Source organism: Peromyscus eremicus, chromosome 10 (assembly GCF_949786415.1).
Source record: "Peromyscus eremicus chromosome 10, PerEre_H2_v1, whole genome shotgun sequence".
Taxonomy (NCBI): Eukaryota; Metazoa; Chordata; class Mammalia; order Rodentia; family Cricetidae; genus Peromyscus; species Peromyscus eremicus.
The window spans coordinates 95,957,184-95,973,762 of record NC_081426.1 but is presented as its reverse complement, the minus strand read 5'-3'; the positions used below and the strand labels follow the sequence as shown (position 1 = coordinate 95,973,762).

At 38.3% G+C, this 16,579-nt stretch overlaps 1 protein-coding gene across 2 annotated transcripts in view; it reads left to right on the top strand.

The window, feature by feature from the left end:
- Nucleotides 1–16,579, top strand: part of Evi5 (ecotropic viral integration site 5) — a 159,572-nt gene that overhangs the window by 80,476 nt on the left and 62,517 nt on the right. For both annotated transcript variants that reach the window (XM_059274926.1, XM_059274925.1), the window contains 3 exons: nt 9,061–9,195; nt 10,375–10,515; nt 12,281–12,439. In XM_059274926.1, coding sequence (XP_059130909.1) covers nt 9,061–9,195; nt 10,375–10,515; nt 12,281–12,439 — 435 coding nt within the window. The remainder of the gene's footprint in view (nt 1–9,060; nt 9,196–10,374; nt 10,516–12,280; nt 12,440–16,579) is intronic.

Here is a 16,579-nt window from a genome sequence, read left to right as displayed (position 1 = left end):
AAATGAGAGATACAGCGGGCTTTGATGTAGACATGTGCATTTCTCACAGAAAGCAATAAGTGAAGATTTTTTGTTAATGAGGCTTTGCTTATATGCTTCATTGAGAATACAAAAAAATCTATTTTATGGCTTAGTGAAAGCTAATTTTCTTTGTCAAGACAGAAAAATGTTATTTCTGGAGCTATAGCTGATGAAGCTTTATAAGTTATTTGATAAGTTATTAATGGACCTTTTTCTAGTCAAGACAGAGTTAAGATGAGAATAGTCAATATAAGTGGTTAAATGTATCAAGAGACTCCTTGGGTATTAAAGGCTTTGTTGCTCAAACCTGACACAGTGCTTCATATTAGACTGTCCATGCGCATAGTATGTTCAAGAACTTCATACGAATTTAGTGAATTATTTTAAAAATGGATCCAGTGTTTTGGATGATAAACCAAGACTAATTCTAATGTTAAATGTGGTGGTATTGTGTTCCCCGAAATATTATGCACTCTAATAAACTTATCTGGGGTCAGAGACAGAACAGCCACAATATTAAACATAGAAGTTAGGCAGTGGTAGCACATGCCTTTAATCCTAGCATTCCAGAGGCAGAGATCCACCTGGATCTCTGTGAGTTCAAGGCTACACTGGAAACAGCCAGGTGTGGTTACAAGAGCCTTTAATTCCAGGAAGTAATGGCAGAAAGCAGAAAGGTATATAAGGCATAAAAAACAGGAACTAGCCTGGTTGAGCTTTTAGGCTTTTGAGCAGCGGTTCAGCTGAGATTCATTCTGGATGAGGACTCAGAGGCTTCCAGTCTGAGGAAATAGGATCAGCTAAGGAATTGGCAAGGTGAGGTGGCTGTGGCTTGTTCTGCTTCTCTGATCTTCTAGCATTCACCCCAATACCTGGCTCCGGGTTTTGTTTTTATTAATAAGACCATTTAAGATTTGTGCTACAGTTAAATATTACAAACATTTCATTTCTATTTAGAATAAGAAGATGAAAGATTATTTCACAAAATTGATAGCCCTGCCCTTAGAATTAAGATTGAAATATTTATCAATGCCCTATGTAACAAAAGTATAAGAGATGTGAATTGAAAGAATCAGAATCTTGAAGTACATTGCAAAGTAGTAGATATGCTAGTGATGGGAAGTGGGTACAGTGTGTTGCTTATAGTCTTCCTTTAAATACAACTTTTTTAATGTTTGAATTCTTATAGTGTTTAAAATCCATATCCCAGCAGGAAATAATGAGTTTCTAATACAACTTTCTACTACTTACTTCCATGTTAGTAGCATTTTATATGATATGTAGAGCTCTAGGTTTTATATATGGAACGAGGTTTTAGTCCTACTTTGCTAACTGTGATCTTTGATATTGAATGTACTTTTGTTTAGTTTCAGAAATTATTTAAATAGAGCTAGACCATTTCAAGTCTCTGATTTTCCCCCTACATAATTTGTCAAATTTAAGTATGTAATTTGATGTGTTTTTAATGTAGAGGGGTTGTGTAACCACCACAATAAAAATGACAATTTTCATCACTCTCATAATGTCCTGTGTTACGGTTCATTCTCCACCCTCATCCCAGCAACCTGTGCCTAAACACTTTGGACTCCTCTAGAATTTTCTATAAGTGGAATTGTAAGATAGACTTACATGTCTCGTTTCTTTTAGTTAGCATTTCCATTTATTTTTATTTATATATTTTGTGATTTTTTTCTTGTGATAAAATATATACAACATAAAGTTTACCATTTAAATAAGTGTGATTCAGTGGCATTGAGTCCATTTCCATTGTTAGTAACATTACCACTGTTTATAAAAATTTCTTGTGGTTTTAAATTCTATACTCATTAAATAAGAAACAAATAAGCTTACTGTAGTGAAAAGGCTTACAAAAAAGGATACATCGGGTTGGGGATTTAGCTCAGTGGTAGAGTGCTTGCCTAGTAAGCACAAGGAAGGCCCTGGGTTCGATCCTCAGCTCAAAATAAAAAAAATAATAATAAAAATTTAAAAAAAGGATACATTTAGTCAGCATGGTTACAGTAAATATGTACTAACAGAGCTTGAGAGATGGCTCAGTGGTTAAAACACTGGTTGCTCTTTATAGGGGATCCAGATTGGATTCCCAGTGCCCCCACAGTAGCTCACAGCCATCTCTGATTCCAGTTCAACTCCCTCTTCTGTCTCTGTGGGCACCTGGCATGCACGTGGTGTACATATATACATGCAGGCAAATGCTCACTATTTAAAACAAAAACAAGATGTGCTTACAGGAGCACTCAGAGTTCCTGTGCTGGAGTAGCAGGGTGATCAGGGTGGGATCAGAAAGAAGCAAGTGGAATCTCCCTCGAGGCTGGCCTTGGATCCACCTTAGTAAGGACATGCTTCCCTTTAGACTAGGTGAGAGGTCTGGGGCTAGAGAAGTGAGCTGCAACAGGTCACCTGTCCCAGGGCTGTGGGACTATAGCCCCCAGAGCATTTGAGAAACAGGAAGGTAAGGATTTGTAGCATCTGGATTTTCACTGATTGATGGGGAGAGAGCATGTTTGGCAACTGGTGGCTATAGGGGCTATTACTCACAGCCAAGCTTTTGTGTGATTTCAGGATATGATACTTGAATAGGCCAATTCAGTTTGTTGTGCAAGAGGACAGATTTTATGTTCACCTACTTAGGAATGTGGTGGGTGTATTATCTAACTTTCAGGTTATTGTGACAGGTCAGGTGGAGCATATCGACTCTCAGGGAGGAAGTTTATTTGGGTCATGGTTTCAGCTCATAGTTAATTGGACCTGTTTCTTTGGGCCAGTGGCAGCATTTACATCATGATGAGAACTCAAGGTGTAGAAAGGCTGTTACTCGGGGCCTGGAGAGATGGCTCAGAGGTTAAGAACACTGGCTGTTCTTCCATAGGTCCTGAGTTCAATTCCCAGCACCCGTATGGTGGCTCACAACCATCTGTAATGAGATCTGGCTCCCTTTTCTGGCCTGCAGGGATACATGCAAACATAATACTGTATACATAATAAATAAATAAGTAAATCTTAAAAAAAAAGTCTATTACTCAGAGCAGCCAAGAAGCAGAGAGAGAGAGAGAGAGAGAGAGAGAGAGAGAGAGAGAGAGAGAGAGACAGACAGAACCCAGTGTCTCTTTCAAGGGCACACCCCTAGTACACCCCCTCCCCCAACTAAAGCCTTTTGGTTGGTTTTTACTCTTTGCTCTTTTGGGGCCCACCACCCAGCTTCTGAGTAAATCCACATGGAGACTTATTCTTTCTTATGAAAGCCCAGCCTTAGCTTGGCTTGTTTCTTGCCAACTTTTCTTAAATTATCCCATCTACATTTTGCCTCTGGGCTTTTCCCTTTCTCTATTTCTGTATTTCTTTTCTTTCCTTTTTATTCTATGTCTGGCTATGTGGCTGGATGGCTGACTCCTTCTTTTTTGCTCCTCAGTCTCTCCCAGATATCTCTTCCTATTTATTCTCTTTGCCTGCCAGCCCCACCTATCCTTTGTCCTGCCTTGCTATTGGCTGTTCAGCTTTTTATTAGACCAATCAGGTGTTTTAGACAGGCAAAGTAACAGTTTCACAGAGTAAAACAAATGCAACATAAAAGAATATAACACATCTTTGCATCATTAAAACAAATGTTCCATAGTATAAACAAATGTAACACATCTTAAAATAATATTCTACAACATACCCCATTTCCTAAAGGTTCCATATTCTTCCATGTCATTTTCTCTGTGGACATTCAGGATCTGAACTACAGCACTTGCCCCCTTTAGGTGAATGAGATGGGTTCAGTTGTAGAGATCTGGAAGGAACAGGCTTAATAGGCTGCTGTATGGCCACTGGAAGTTTGCGTAATTTGACAGCTGAGAGTGACTCTTGCCCACTATGAATTTTCAGGAGTTAAAGATAGAGCCAGTGTGCCCACAATTTTAAGCACAATGTGCTAATTAAATGGTGGTGTGGTGGTTTGAATGGGAATGACCCTCATAGGCTCATATATTTGAATGCTTAGTTCCTGTTTGGGAAGTATTTAGGAGGTGTGGCCTGTTGGAGAAGGAATGGCAAGGGGTGTGGACTTTGAGAATTTAAGCCTAAGCCTCTTTCTCTGTCCCCATCTTGCTGATCAGATGTGAGCTTTTGACTACTGCTCCAGAGCTATGCCTGCCTGCCTGCCCCCATGCTTCCCTCCATGATGATCATGGACTAACCTTTTAAAACTGTAAGCAACTCCTAGTTAAGTGCTTTCTCCTTTAAGTTGCCTTGGTCATGGTATCGCTTTACAGCAGTAGAACGGTAACTAAGATGGGGGAAAATTAAGGATGGGAAGTTACAGCATCTGTATCAAAGTAGATTTCAGAATCAAATAGTGTCAGGACTGTTCACAGTAGCAAGTGTCAGCTCTCTAGAGTGTAACAACCTAACTTAAGAGTGTGTATATTTAGGAATATATAGCATTCAGTGTTCCTTCCTATAGAGGGTTTTTGATTCTTAATTAATAACAGGTGGTATGAACAAACTCACAGTTGTAGTCCTTAAGAGTTTGTTGTTTAATTATATATACTGTATGTGACTCTGTGTAGGTTTGAACATATGTGTACAGTGTCTACAGAGGCCAGAAGAGGGCTTCTGGAGCTAGAGTTACAGGCAGTTGTGACCTCCTGATGTAGGTGCTTGGAATTGAACTCAGCTCCTCTGGAAGAGCAGTACATACTTTTAAACCACTGAGCCATCTGTCCAGTGCCAACACACTTGTAGTCTTTAAATACTCTATTCCAGTAACTGGTAAAAGCCAGTTGGTGACAGATCATTACTGAATAGAAAGTCTGAAGAGTTTTGTCGCCACATTGAACTGATAGGCATTTATAAAAAATATCAAACAACTCAAAATACACATTATAGTATGTGTGGAGTGTTTATAAAGACACATTCTGGGTCATAAAAATATTATATTTAATATTTTTACATGCATATAATGTGCTTTGATCTCTTAAATATTTAAAAGAATTAAAGTATCTTCTACTTTTATCCTTATTCAGTTAGAAATTAGTAATAGAGGGGCTGGAGAGATGGCTCAGTGGCTAAGATATTTGCCATGCAAGGGTTTGGATACCTGGAATAAATGCTGGGTAGGAGTAGCAGTCTGTCTGTAATTCCAGCACTTGAAAGAGGGAGGTGGAATCCTGGAAGCAAGCTATAGCCAGACCAGCTTGTATTGGCACAATAAGCTTTTGGTTCAATTGAGAGATCTTGCCTCAGTGAATAAGGTGGAAAGCAGTCGAGGAAGGCTCCTGTTGTCAACCTTGGACCCCTACACGCACACACTTGTAACACACACACACACACACACACACACACACACACACACACACATCACTTAGTAATGACACCTGGGAAACATTAGTAATAGACACCTGGAAAATCCCCAAATGTTTGGAGGTTAATACATCTTTACATATGCGTCAAGAGGGGATCTGAAAAGAAACTGGAATATACTCTTAATTAACTGAAGACATAACATATGAACACTTGTGAGCTCCATCTACTGTAGTGCTTAGTAGAGAAATGTGAAACAATGCTTGTGTTATGAGAGGCACTAAGTCTTGAGCCAATAATTTGTTTTTCCCTTAAGAATATAGGTATATGAGAGCAAACTGAACTTAAAGTAAACAAACAAACAAACAAACAAAAAAGAAAAATATCAAATAGAAAGCTACACAAAGCAGAGTCCAGAGAATCTGTGTAACAAAAAGCTGAGTCTTTGAAATGATCAATGATATTGATAGTCCTCTGTCTATAATGACTAAAGAGGGGAGAAACAGTAACCAGGATCCAGAATAACAACAACTTTTTTCAGATAGAGCTCAATTGTTTTATTTCATATTCAGAATTTTTCTAATTTTTCCCCAGCGTGTCATTGTGGTTTTTTTTTGTTTTTGGTTTTTGTTTTTTTTTTGGTTTTTTTTTTTTTTTGGTTTTTCGAGACAGGGTTTCTCGGTGTAGCTTTGTGCCTGTCCTGGATCTTGCTCTGTAGCCCAGGCTGGCCTCGAACTCACAGAGATCCGTCTGCCTCTGCCTCCCGAGTGCTGGGATTAAAGGCGTGTCCCACCACTGCCCGGCCATTGTGTTTTTTATAAACAAGATTCACTTAGACGTTTAGATGAGAGAGAACATTGTAGACTGATTCATCTTGTGTTTAATGAGAAAGTGAGTTGTGTCCTAGACCACTGATGAATTTGGTGGCCAGGCTTAGGTTGGTTCCTGTAGCTTCCCTGTAAAGATGTGGCTTTGTCTTTGCAACTGTTAAGCGGTCTGTTGGGAATACTTTTGTACCAAATAACTACAGCTAACTACAGCTGTTTCTTGGTATCTTTATGGTTATTGATTCTAGGAAGTCCACTTAAATTTGTGGCTGCTCAAATCCTTACATAGCATGGCATCATATTAGCATAAACCCTCCACATATCCTTCTGTGTACTTTAAATGGTTTCTAGGTTACTTATGCCTAATTCAGTGTAGTTAACATGTAAATAAATAGTTGTTATATATTGCTTAGAAAATAATATAAAAAAGATATATTTAATATAGTTGCAGATTTGTGAAACTTCCCATCCTTGGATTGTGTCCATAAATACAAAGCCCACTGGTGTGGGGGCTCCATCTATCTGTCTCCATCTGTCTTTTATCTAAATGTTTGGACATCTGTGGATCTCTGTAAAGTTGATTATTTCATTAATTTTCCAAAGTGGTGGTTTTCATTTTTTCCTCACTTGTTCTGCACTTATTAGTGTTCTTCTGAAAGAAAATATTTCTTTCTTCCCTTAACCTCTTTTTTCCCTCCCAGACCCTCTCTAGAGCCTCTTTTGTATCACTCTAGGTTCATAGACTTTTGTTTATTCAATATTTCACATGCTCTTTAATGGTTTAATGCAATTGGTATAATGATATGTTATACTCATTTAAATTTAAAAAGTGTAAGGCTTGCCTTTTACTTGTTTATCGTTGGAAGGTATGAATTTTTCTTAATAGTTTATTTGAGAAAATATGTTCAATAACACATCAGAGTTTCTCATTCCTGACTTGTCCATTTGATTTGTTTTCTTTGTTAAGATTGATGCCCTCTTCTGGTCTGTGAGGGCATGCACTCATGCGTCCTGTATTCTTAGACACACACACGTAAACTTAAAAAATAATCATCTTTTAAAGTAATTTTGGGTTTGATCTAAAGGTTAAATATTTTATATTTATATATAATGTTTGTCTTTCATTTTTAATAACAAATAAGAGGTCACCACAGTGAGAATATTTGTTTCCTTAACATTTCTTTATCATTAACAGCAATTAAAAATAACTGGAGATAAATTTCCATTTTAAAGGATTTATGCAATTTTTTTAAGTATTAAAAGGAAATCATATTTAAACGATAGGTTTTTTTTTAATAGTACTGGGATTTGATCGCAAGGCTCATACATGCTAGACGTGTGGTCGGTGTAAGCAGCTAGCAGTATCCCCAGCCCTCTTTTTTACTTTTTGTCTTGATACATGATCTTACTAAGTTGTACATAGTGACCGGAATTTCCTCTGTAGCCCCCATCTAGCTTTGAATTTTTAATTCTCCCCCTTAGCTTCCCAACTGCTTCAGTTATAGGCTTGTGGCACTATGCCTGATAGATTTAAAACACACACACACACACACACACACACACACACACACACACACACACACGCGTGCGCGCACACACGCACGCTCGCTCGAACGCGCACGCGCACACACATACACACCCATTTTAGGCATATGGATAGGAATGGTTGTGAACATTTTGGGGGGCCATGTATTGGAGGAGATCAGAAGCATTTTTGTTACAGAAACCTGTTCTGGAGTACTCTGCCTTTTGTAATTGTTTATTTCTTCCCAATGTTAATGAATGTGACAGTCACATATACTGTCTTACTATTTTATTTATTTTGTATTTACATGTACTATTATATGTTGTCTTGGGAATAAGTAAAAACATTGTATCATTTTTAAAAGTAGCTCTAAATTGCTTGGTGGACATTTGAATAAAATTAAAACACAGAAATGAGGGTGTTTACCAATACCCTTAGCTTTATTTATTTACTTATTTATTTACTTATTGCTTTTCTGCTGCAGCTTTTACATGGAATGAGCTTTAAGAAACTGCAGGTGGCCTCCTGGCATCTGTAGAGAGGGAAGGGGAGATGTCAGGCCTCTGCTGTTGGCTTGTGCAGCGTCTGCTCTTCTTTTCTTACACTCATCCGTGCACATGTTGTAAAGGAATTGGCATGTCTAAAGCAAATGCAGGTTTGCTTCCTTAGGGTTTAAGAACTTCACCTTGTTTGATGTGCCATTTTTTACTTTCAATTCATTTAAATAGAATTTTTAGGCTTTAAATGCTTCTGTACTCTAGTGAACTAAATAAGCAGTCTTAAGATATTATATTAACCATACTGAAAAGAGTAAAAGGGAAGTTAATGTTTTTTGTTTACCTCAATTTTAAATGATATTTCAAACATGCCATCCACATGAAAATCATTGAGTTATTTTATGTGCTTATTTAATTTGGTCGTGGTGCTGGGAGTTCAATGCAAGGGACTTGCACTGAAAACCAGTTTGTGTCTTTTAATAACTATACTCAGCAACTTTTAATAACCATACTCAGCAAGGATTAGGCACATTTCAAGTACTAAGTGACCATGTGAAGCTAATGGTTACCCTGTTGTCTATAGAGTCAGAACAAATTCTTAGTATCTTGAGAGTGGACAGAAAGAAGATAGATGCTTTGTATGAACAGGGTTGAGGAGTTGAATAGCTCGTTATTAAAACCAAAGACACTAGAACTGGGCTTTTTTTCCTTTCTTTCCTTTTCAAACTCATTTGTTGGGAAAAAGGAAATAATTTGGAATACTGGGTAGATCGAATTTTACTTTTTAGTTGCCCATGATACCCACATTATATGATTATTTTTCCTGTATGTGTATATTTACATGCTTGTGTTCCCATAAGATTTCAGTCTATGTCTATACCTTTAGCATAAATGCAGCTCCACCTACAACGAAGATTTTGTGCTACAGCTGGAGAAGGAATTGGTCCAAGCCAGACTGAGTGAAGCCGAGTCTCAGTGTGCACTGAAGGAGATGCAGGATAAAGTGTTGGAGATAGAGAAGGTAAGAAACGACATAAGTACTTCTGCTTCCACATCTGATGGGAACCATGCTAGGTACCTTACTTACTGAGAAACTGAGTTAGACCTGATGGGAGGAACTGTGTATTAGTTACTGGATCAACAAATAAGGAGATGTCGCTGGTTGGTAGGTGGTAGGGTGCTTGCTTAGGATGTATGAGGTCCTGGCTCCAGGCCCCAGCTCCACATAGAGGTGTGGTGGCCACATCTGCAACCCCAGGACTCAGGATGGAGAGGACATAGAGCAGGTGTGGTGGCCACATCTGCAATCCCAGGACTCAGGATGGAGAGGATATAGAGCAGGTGTAGTGGTTCACATCTGCAACCCCAGGACTCAGGATGGAGAGGACATAGAGCAGGTGTGGTAGGCCACATCTGCAATCCCAGGACTTAGGATGCAGAGGACATAGAACAGGTGTGGTGGCCACATCTGCAACCCCAGGACTCAGGATGGAGAGGTAGCAGTTCAAGCTCAGCTTTGGTTATGTGGTGAGTTGGAGGTCAGCCTGGTGTACATGAGACCCTTTCTAAAGGGAGAGTGGAAAGGCAACAAATAAAAATAACTTTAAAGCTGCCAATTTAGAAAATCCTTTCATGTGTCTGTGAGTTCAAGACTGTTCTTCACCTCCTCTCCAGTCAGATTGTTACTGTAGCTCTGTAGTACAGCTTGAAAATGGAGTGTTGATACTTACAGCAGTTCTTTATTATTCAGTATTGTTTTAGCTATTCTGGGATTTTTTGTGTTTCCATATAAAATTGAAGATTGATTTTTCAATTTCTTTGAAGAATTGTATTGGAATTTTTATGGGGATTGCATTGAATCTGTGGATTGCTTTTGGTAGAATGGTCATTTTTACTATGTTAATCGTACCAATCCATGAGCAAGGGAGACCTTTTCTTCATCTGATATCTTCTTCAATTGAGAGTACCAGTTCTTTCTGGTAACTTTCATACAAATCCATACAAATTTCCATATTTAAGAATACAAATAGAGATGAATTCTATCCCCAGAGTCCACATGGCGGAAGGAGAGAACTGACTCCTGCAGGTTCTCTTCCTACCTCCACAGATGTATGCGTGCACACACACAAGCATACAAAACTAATTTTTTAAAAAAGTGATAAGTTTAAAAAAAGAAATCTCAATTTTTCTCTGACTTTAGAGGAACAACTCATTTCCTGATGAGAATAACCTTGCGAGGCTTCAGGAGGAGCTCATCGCTGTGAAGCTGCGAGAAGCTGAGGCCATTATGGGTTTGAAAGAACTTCGGCAGCAAGTCAGAGATCTGGAAGAACACTGGCAAGTATGTCGGACTGTCTGTGCGTTTCCAAAGGAGCTGAAACCAGAGTACTTAGTTTGTGAGGATTTGAAATACCTGGTGACCAGTAGTGGGTGATGAAAAACAACCTTGCTTAGTGTCACAATTGAGAACATTTACAACTTAAAAGTACATTAAAGATGTGCTTTATATAATTCTTAAAGTGAAACAAAAGATAAAATAGAAACCAAATCATGTTTTTGTTATTGCTTTGAACTTTTGCATTGTTCTACTTTTCCTAGAGAACTGTAAAGAAATATTCCTCTTATATGGTACAAAACTTTTCTTTTTTAGTAAATTTATTTTTATTCTTTGAGAATGTCATACATGTATGCAATGTGTTTTGATCATATTTACCCTCGTGACTACCCCAAATCCTCCCAGATACACAATTACCTTCCCTCCCAACTTCAGATCTCATTTTTTTCTTTTAAATTTACTAGTCCAGTTTATGCTGCCTGTATACTCATGGGTGTGGGGTCATTCATTTGAGCATAATTGACCCACTAGGGGCTGCATTCTTAAATAAAACTGACTCTCCCTTATCCAGGAACAACTGTCAGTAGTTCTTTAGCTTTGAGTAGGAGCTCAAGAGCCTTCCCCCTTCATGCTGGAGTGTTGACTAGGTTGATCTTATACAGGTCTTATGCAGGCAGTCACACTTGCTGAGAGTTCATGAGTACAGTGGTCATGTCCAGAAGACACTGTGTTGTCCTGGGTTTCTCCAACCTTTGGCTCTTAGATTCTTCTATCCTCTCTTCTACAGTGGTCCCTGAGCCTTGAGGGGAGGGGCATTGTTGCATGAATCCTAAATGGTCTTACAGTAAAAACCCAGAGCCAGATGTTGAGGTAAATGCTGAAAGATCAGAGAAAACAAGCCACAGCCACTTCTCACCTCACCAACTCCTCAGCTGAAAAGAAAAGATCCTGTCTCCACAAAACCTCAGACTGAATGCCGCTGAGTCCTCAGCTGAAAGGGACCTAATTCCTGTCTCCTCCTGCCTTATGTTCCTTTCTCTGTCCAGCCATTTCACTTCCTGTCTCAACCTTCCTAGTTCTGGGACTAGGCGTGAGATTCCCAAGTACTGGGATTAAAGGTGTGTGCCACACTGCCTGGCTGTTTCTCTTTTAATCTGAATTAATCTGGTGCAGTCCAGGGAGGCACGGCACTCCATCACTTGGATCAGTCGTCAGTTTCTGTGTGGTTGTTGTCCACTGCACAGACTAACCCTTGGCGTAGAGATGGACTTAGAGGACGGTTTGATATTCTGTTCATTTAGCAAACAAAGACTTGGGAAGTGTGAAACAACTGAAGGGGACACCAATGTGTATTTGTAAATTTCTGACCTCTTTTGAAAATGCTTATCACAAAATAAATGACACTTTAGGTATAGTCCCACAGATGTAGCTACTAGTAAGGGGAATCTAATAAAGAACAAAGTGTAACAACATGTAAGATGGAAGGAAATTAGTCCTTGATATTGTCATGGCTTTTAAAAAAATGTATTTTGAAAAGTACCCAGCTGCAACCAAGTGTCAATTAAGCTGAGCATGGTGATGTGTATCTGGAATCCCAGCACTTAGGAGGCTGAGGCAGGAAAATCATAACCCTAAAGCCTACCAGTAGTACAAACCAAAAGCTTCTCTCAAACAAATAAAATGATCTTGGGCAATACTTAAATAAGTGATCTGTAAAGTTAACTTTTATTTTGATTAAGTATTTGCTGCAATATTATGTTTTATGCTTTAGCGGCATTTAGCTCGAACTTCTGGAAGATGGAAGGACCCACTCAAGAAAAATGCTGTGAATGAGTTACAAGATGAACTAATGAGCATTCGTCTTAGAGAAGCAGAGACACAGGCAGAAATAAGAGAAATGAAGCAAAGGATGATGGAAATGGAAACACAGGTATGATGGGCAGGCCCAACTGGATTGAAAGTAGCACCAGATCAGTCTTACACAGTTGTTTCCTCAGATTTTTTATGTAACTAAAAATAACATTGAAAAGATACTATAAAGTTATGAAGAATGAAAATATAGCCTTTAGCCAGGCGGTGGAGGCGCACGCCTTTAATCCCTGCACTCGGGAGGCAGAGGCAGGCGGATCTCTGTGAGTTCGAGGACAGCCTGGGATACAGAGTGAGTTCCAGGAAAGGCGCAAAGCTACACAGAGAAACCCTGTCTCGAAAAACCAAAAAAAAAAAAGAAAAGAAAAGAAAATATAGGCTTTAAATGGGAAATTTAAATTTCATGCCATTATGTTTAGGGGGTGGAAAATGAGTCAAAAATTTAACACTGTATCATCCTTAGAATTAAGGTAAAAAGTAAAGTCTAGACAGCAGTTTTCTAGTCCTCATAGAGAAAGCTAAAAGTTACCTGTCGCTTCCTGCCGTTATTCTCTTGAGATAGGGTCTGTCATTGAACCTGGAACTCCAGCGACTTACCATGTTTTACAATTAAGCTACTGGCCAGCAAGCTCCAGTGATCTTCCTGCCTGTGTCCCCAACCCCCCAGCTCTAGGGTTACAAATGTGAGCGCGCCTTTCACCTGAGTGCTGGTGATCTGAACTCAAGTGTTCATGCCGGTACATCAAGCACTCTTGCTCACAGCCATTGCCCTGCCTTGTTTTGTTTGTTTTGGGTTTTGTGGGTTTTTTTTTTTAAGACAGGGTGTGCAATATCCCTGGCTGGCTTGTTACTTACTCTGTAGCCTGGATTAGCTTCAAACTAGTAACAAACCTGCCCCAACCTTCCCAGTGCTGAGATTATAGTTATAAAATACTTTTCCCAGAGATTTAATCTCTACTTTGACCCATCAACAAAATTTAAGCAACCCAGACTCCATTTGTGTTTATTAGGGTTACCTTATTGCATAAATTAAAAAGGGAATTTGTATAGAACAGGGTTCCTCAACCTGAAAACATAACTTTTGGGCTAGAAATTCTTTGTTTTATGTAGCTAGCCTGTGCATCAGAGGGTGTTTAGCAGCACCCTGGCCTATGCTCTCCAGATGTTCTTCTCTGTAGTAACTAGAACTGTCTCCATACATTCCGGTAGAGAATCACAAGTGCCAACTGTAATGTGCGTTTTACCTTTCCAAGTTATGTCATGTGATACTGAGCAATAAGTTTAAAATTTAAGTCTAAAATCATCCTCTCAGGTCCCTTTTCTGTGTTACATCCCTATCTTAAATGTATTCGGCCTAAGATGTGCAGATTCTTTTGCTTACAAAACTTGTTTGCATTGTAAAGGTAAATTTGGCTTTTATGAATTACATTTATATGAGCTGTATTTCACGTAAAGTTGTCCTGTTGGGATCCATGGTGCAGATTGTAGGATCTCTGCTGATGCTGAAGTGTCTTCAGATGCCCAAGTTCCTTAAATAAAATGGTTTATTATTCGTATACAACGTATGTACCTTCTCCAATATACTTCAAACCATCCCTAGGTACAATGCCTAATATAGCACAGAAGCAATAGAAATAATTGTTACACTATATTATTTAGGGAATAATTACAAGAAAAGTCTGCACATGTGCAGTACAGATACAATTTAAAAAATTTCAGTTCTTATCAGTTTGAATTCGAGGATACATAAGGAAGAGCAACAGTGCATTTTACTGATTTTCAAAGTATTTATTCAGTCAGTAGGGGGCATAGTTTACTCATGTCTCTTTCTGTATTCTAGCAAACAAATATGGTCATTCCATTTCAGGCATGCTAATGTGAATATGCAGTGTCTCTAGGATAAACATTCATTGTTTCATGTAATCCAATTACTTTCTCAGAAAGTTTTATTGAAATTAAAAAATATGGAAGAGGTTAAAATTATGAAAAGTAAAAATTAGATTTTATAGTGGGAAGTTTTATTTTTATGAACAAAATTTATATACATGTATGTGTATATTTGTGTATTGCATATATATGGGGGTGAATCAAATTCAAAACATGGTTTGGAGAACCTTTGAAATCTGAAGCATTGTCCAGCCATTAAAGGACTGACAGATGAGCAATTAGACACCACAGACTACATTAAGTATGTCTCAGAAACTGAATCTAAGTTCAGAGTGAGAGAGAAGTTGCTGCCCCAAACAGGAGAGAGCATTTAGCTGCAACTAGGTAATTTGGGGAAAGGCTTTCTAGAGGATTTGTATTTCAAACTGCTGGACTTGTAGCTGTGACTTTTGCTAGATTTTTCCATGAGTTACTGGTTTGAAAATGCTAGATCTTGGGCTGGAGAGATGGCTCAGAGGTTAAGAGCATTGGCTGCTCTCCCAGAGGTTCTTAGTTCAATTCCCAGCAACCATATAGTGGCTCACAACCACTTGTAATGAGATCTGGCGCCGTCTTCTGGCATGCAGACAGAACAGTGTATACATAATAAAAATAAATCTTTTTTTTTTTTTTTAAAGAAAGAATATGCTAGATCTTGGACTGGTAGTAATCCTGAAGTTTTATGTAAAAAAAATTTGAAAAGTCAAAACAATAAAGCTGTGGTATAATGGTAGTGGTATATAGTTAGCTACAATGTTATTTTAAACACCAAGTCACTGTCCAGAAGTTTGTTCATGTTGGTTCGTGTAACTTCATTTCCTTAGTTAAAACACTTTCAGAACCTTGACTACGGAGTACACTCCAGTTTATTGAGCTGCTCTCTTCTTGTTATACTCACATTTTATCTGCTGCAAATAGTTCTACTCTGAACAGTCATGCATATGTTTCTTTGTATTTTATCTAAGAGTTTATTGAGTGTGGTGTTCTCTTGTTCTATGTGCTGTGGACACTGTTGCCATCTGAACCATTTGGAACTCTTACCTTGTCAATGATTTTTGAATGCATAGAGCAAGATACATGATTGCAAAAACAAAGCGCTTACACTGAGGTAGAATTATCAAAGTACTAAAACAGTTGTGTCATATAGAACATATGTACAGAAACACTCAAAATGTGTCCCTATTTCTGGATAAAATTTTCCGAGTTGGGGAACTTATTCATAAGTCAAACTGCACTGTAATTGTCTCATCTTTTGTCTTTCTGCCTTCCTTGCACGCTGACTTTTCTGGTAAACACACAGGTACTTTATAACACTGAGTTTGACAAGTGTTTTTTTTTTTTTTTAATGCAGTATTTGCTAAAAACTGCCAAACTCAATGTATACTTGAAGTGGTGAGTCATATAAATGAGTTTTATCTTGGTAAAACTATAAAAATCTGACCTCACAGTTTCTTATACCTGCCCTGCTTAGTCCATATTTTGTGGTTCTGTTTTAATTAATTCCTGTCTGTTGAGTCTTTTTATTCTTTCCTTTTCTTTATCTCCTGGGTTTATTTTGGTTTGACTTTATCTTCACAGATAACTTGTTTAGTGTCCTTTAAGCAGACTCTTAGTGGTTGCTTTGTGGTTTGCTCTAATTAAGCATCTTTAATTAGCACTGTCTTCAAATAATAAACATTGAATTAGAGGCAACAGGTTGTTTGCTTTGAATTCATATGTAGTAACTACAGGGTGTTCTCGGACCTTCCTCACCTTTAAACTGTTATTGTCATACATATTATGTGAATAATTTTGTCTTGATGATTGTATTGCCCTAGTGAAATGCGTTTTTCTTTCAATTGATTCCCCTTCGTGTAAACTGTGTTTCTGTCTGGTGTGTCTTTATTTCTTATTTCTCTTGCTTATAGACTTTGCTTTTTGAGACAGGGTCTCTATGCAGTCCTGGGTCTCTTGGAACTTGATACTTGATATATAGACTAGGCTGGCATCGAACTCACAGACATCTTCCTGCCTCCTGCCTCCCAATTACTGGAATTTGAGGTGTGTAGTATTACACTTGGTTTTGAAGACTTTTTGTGCTCCTCTGCTGGTAATAGGTTTTTCTTTGTTTTTTGTTATTTGAGGAAGTAATCATTTATCCAAGTTTTATGGTTTTATTTAATTGTGTATATGTGTATGGACATGTACATGTGAGTGCAGGTACTCATGGAGGCCAGAGGTATAGGATCCCTTGGAACTGGAATTACAGGTGGCTGTGAGCCACCCAGTGTAGGTA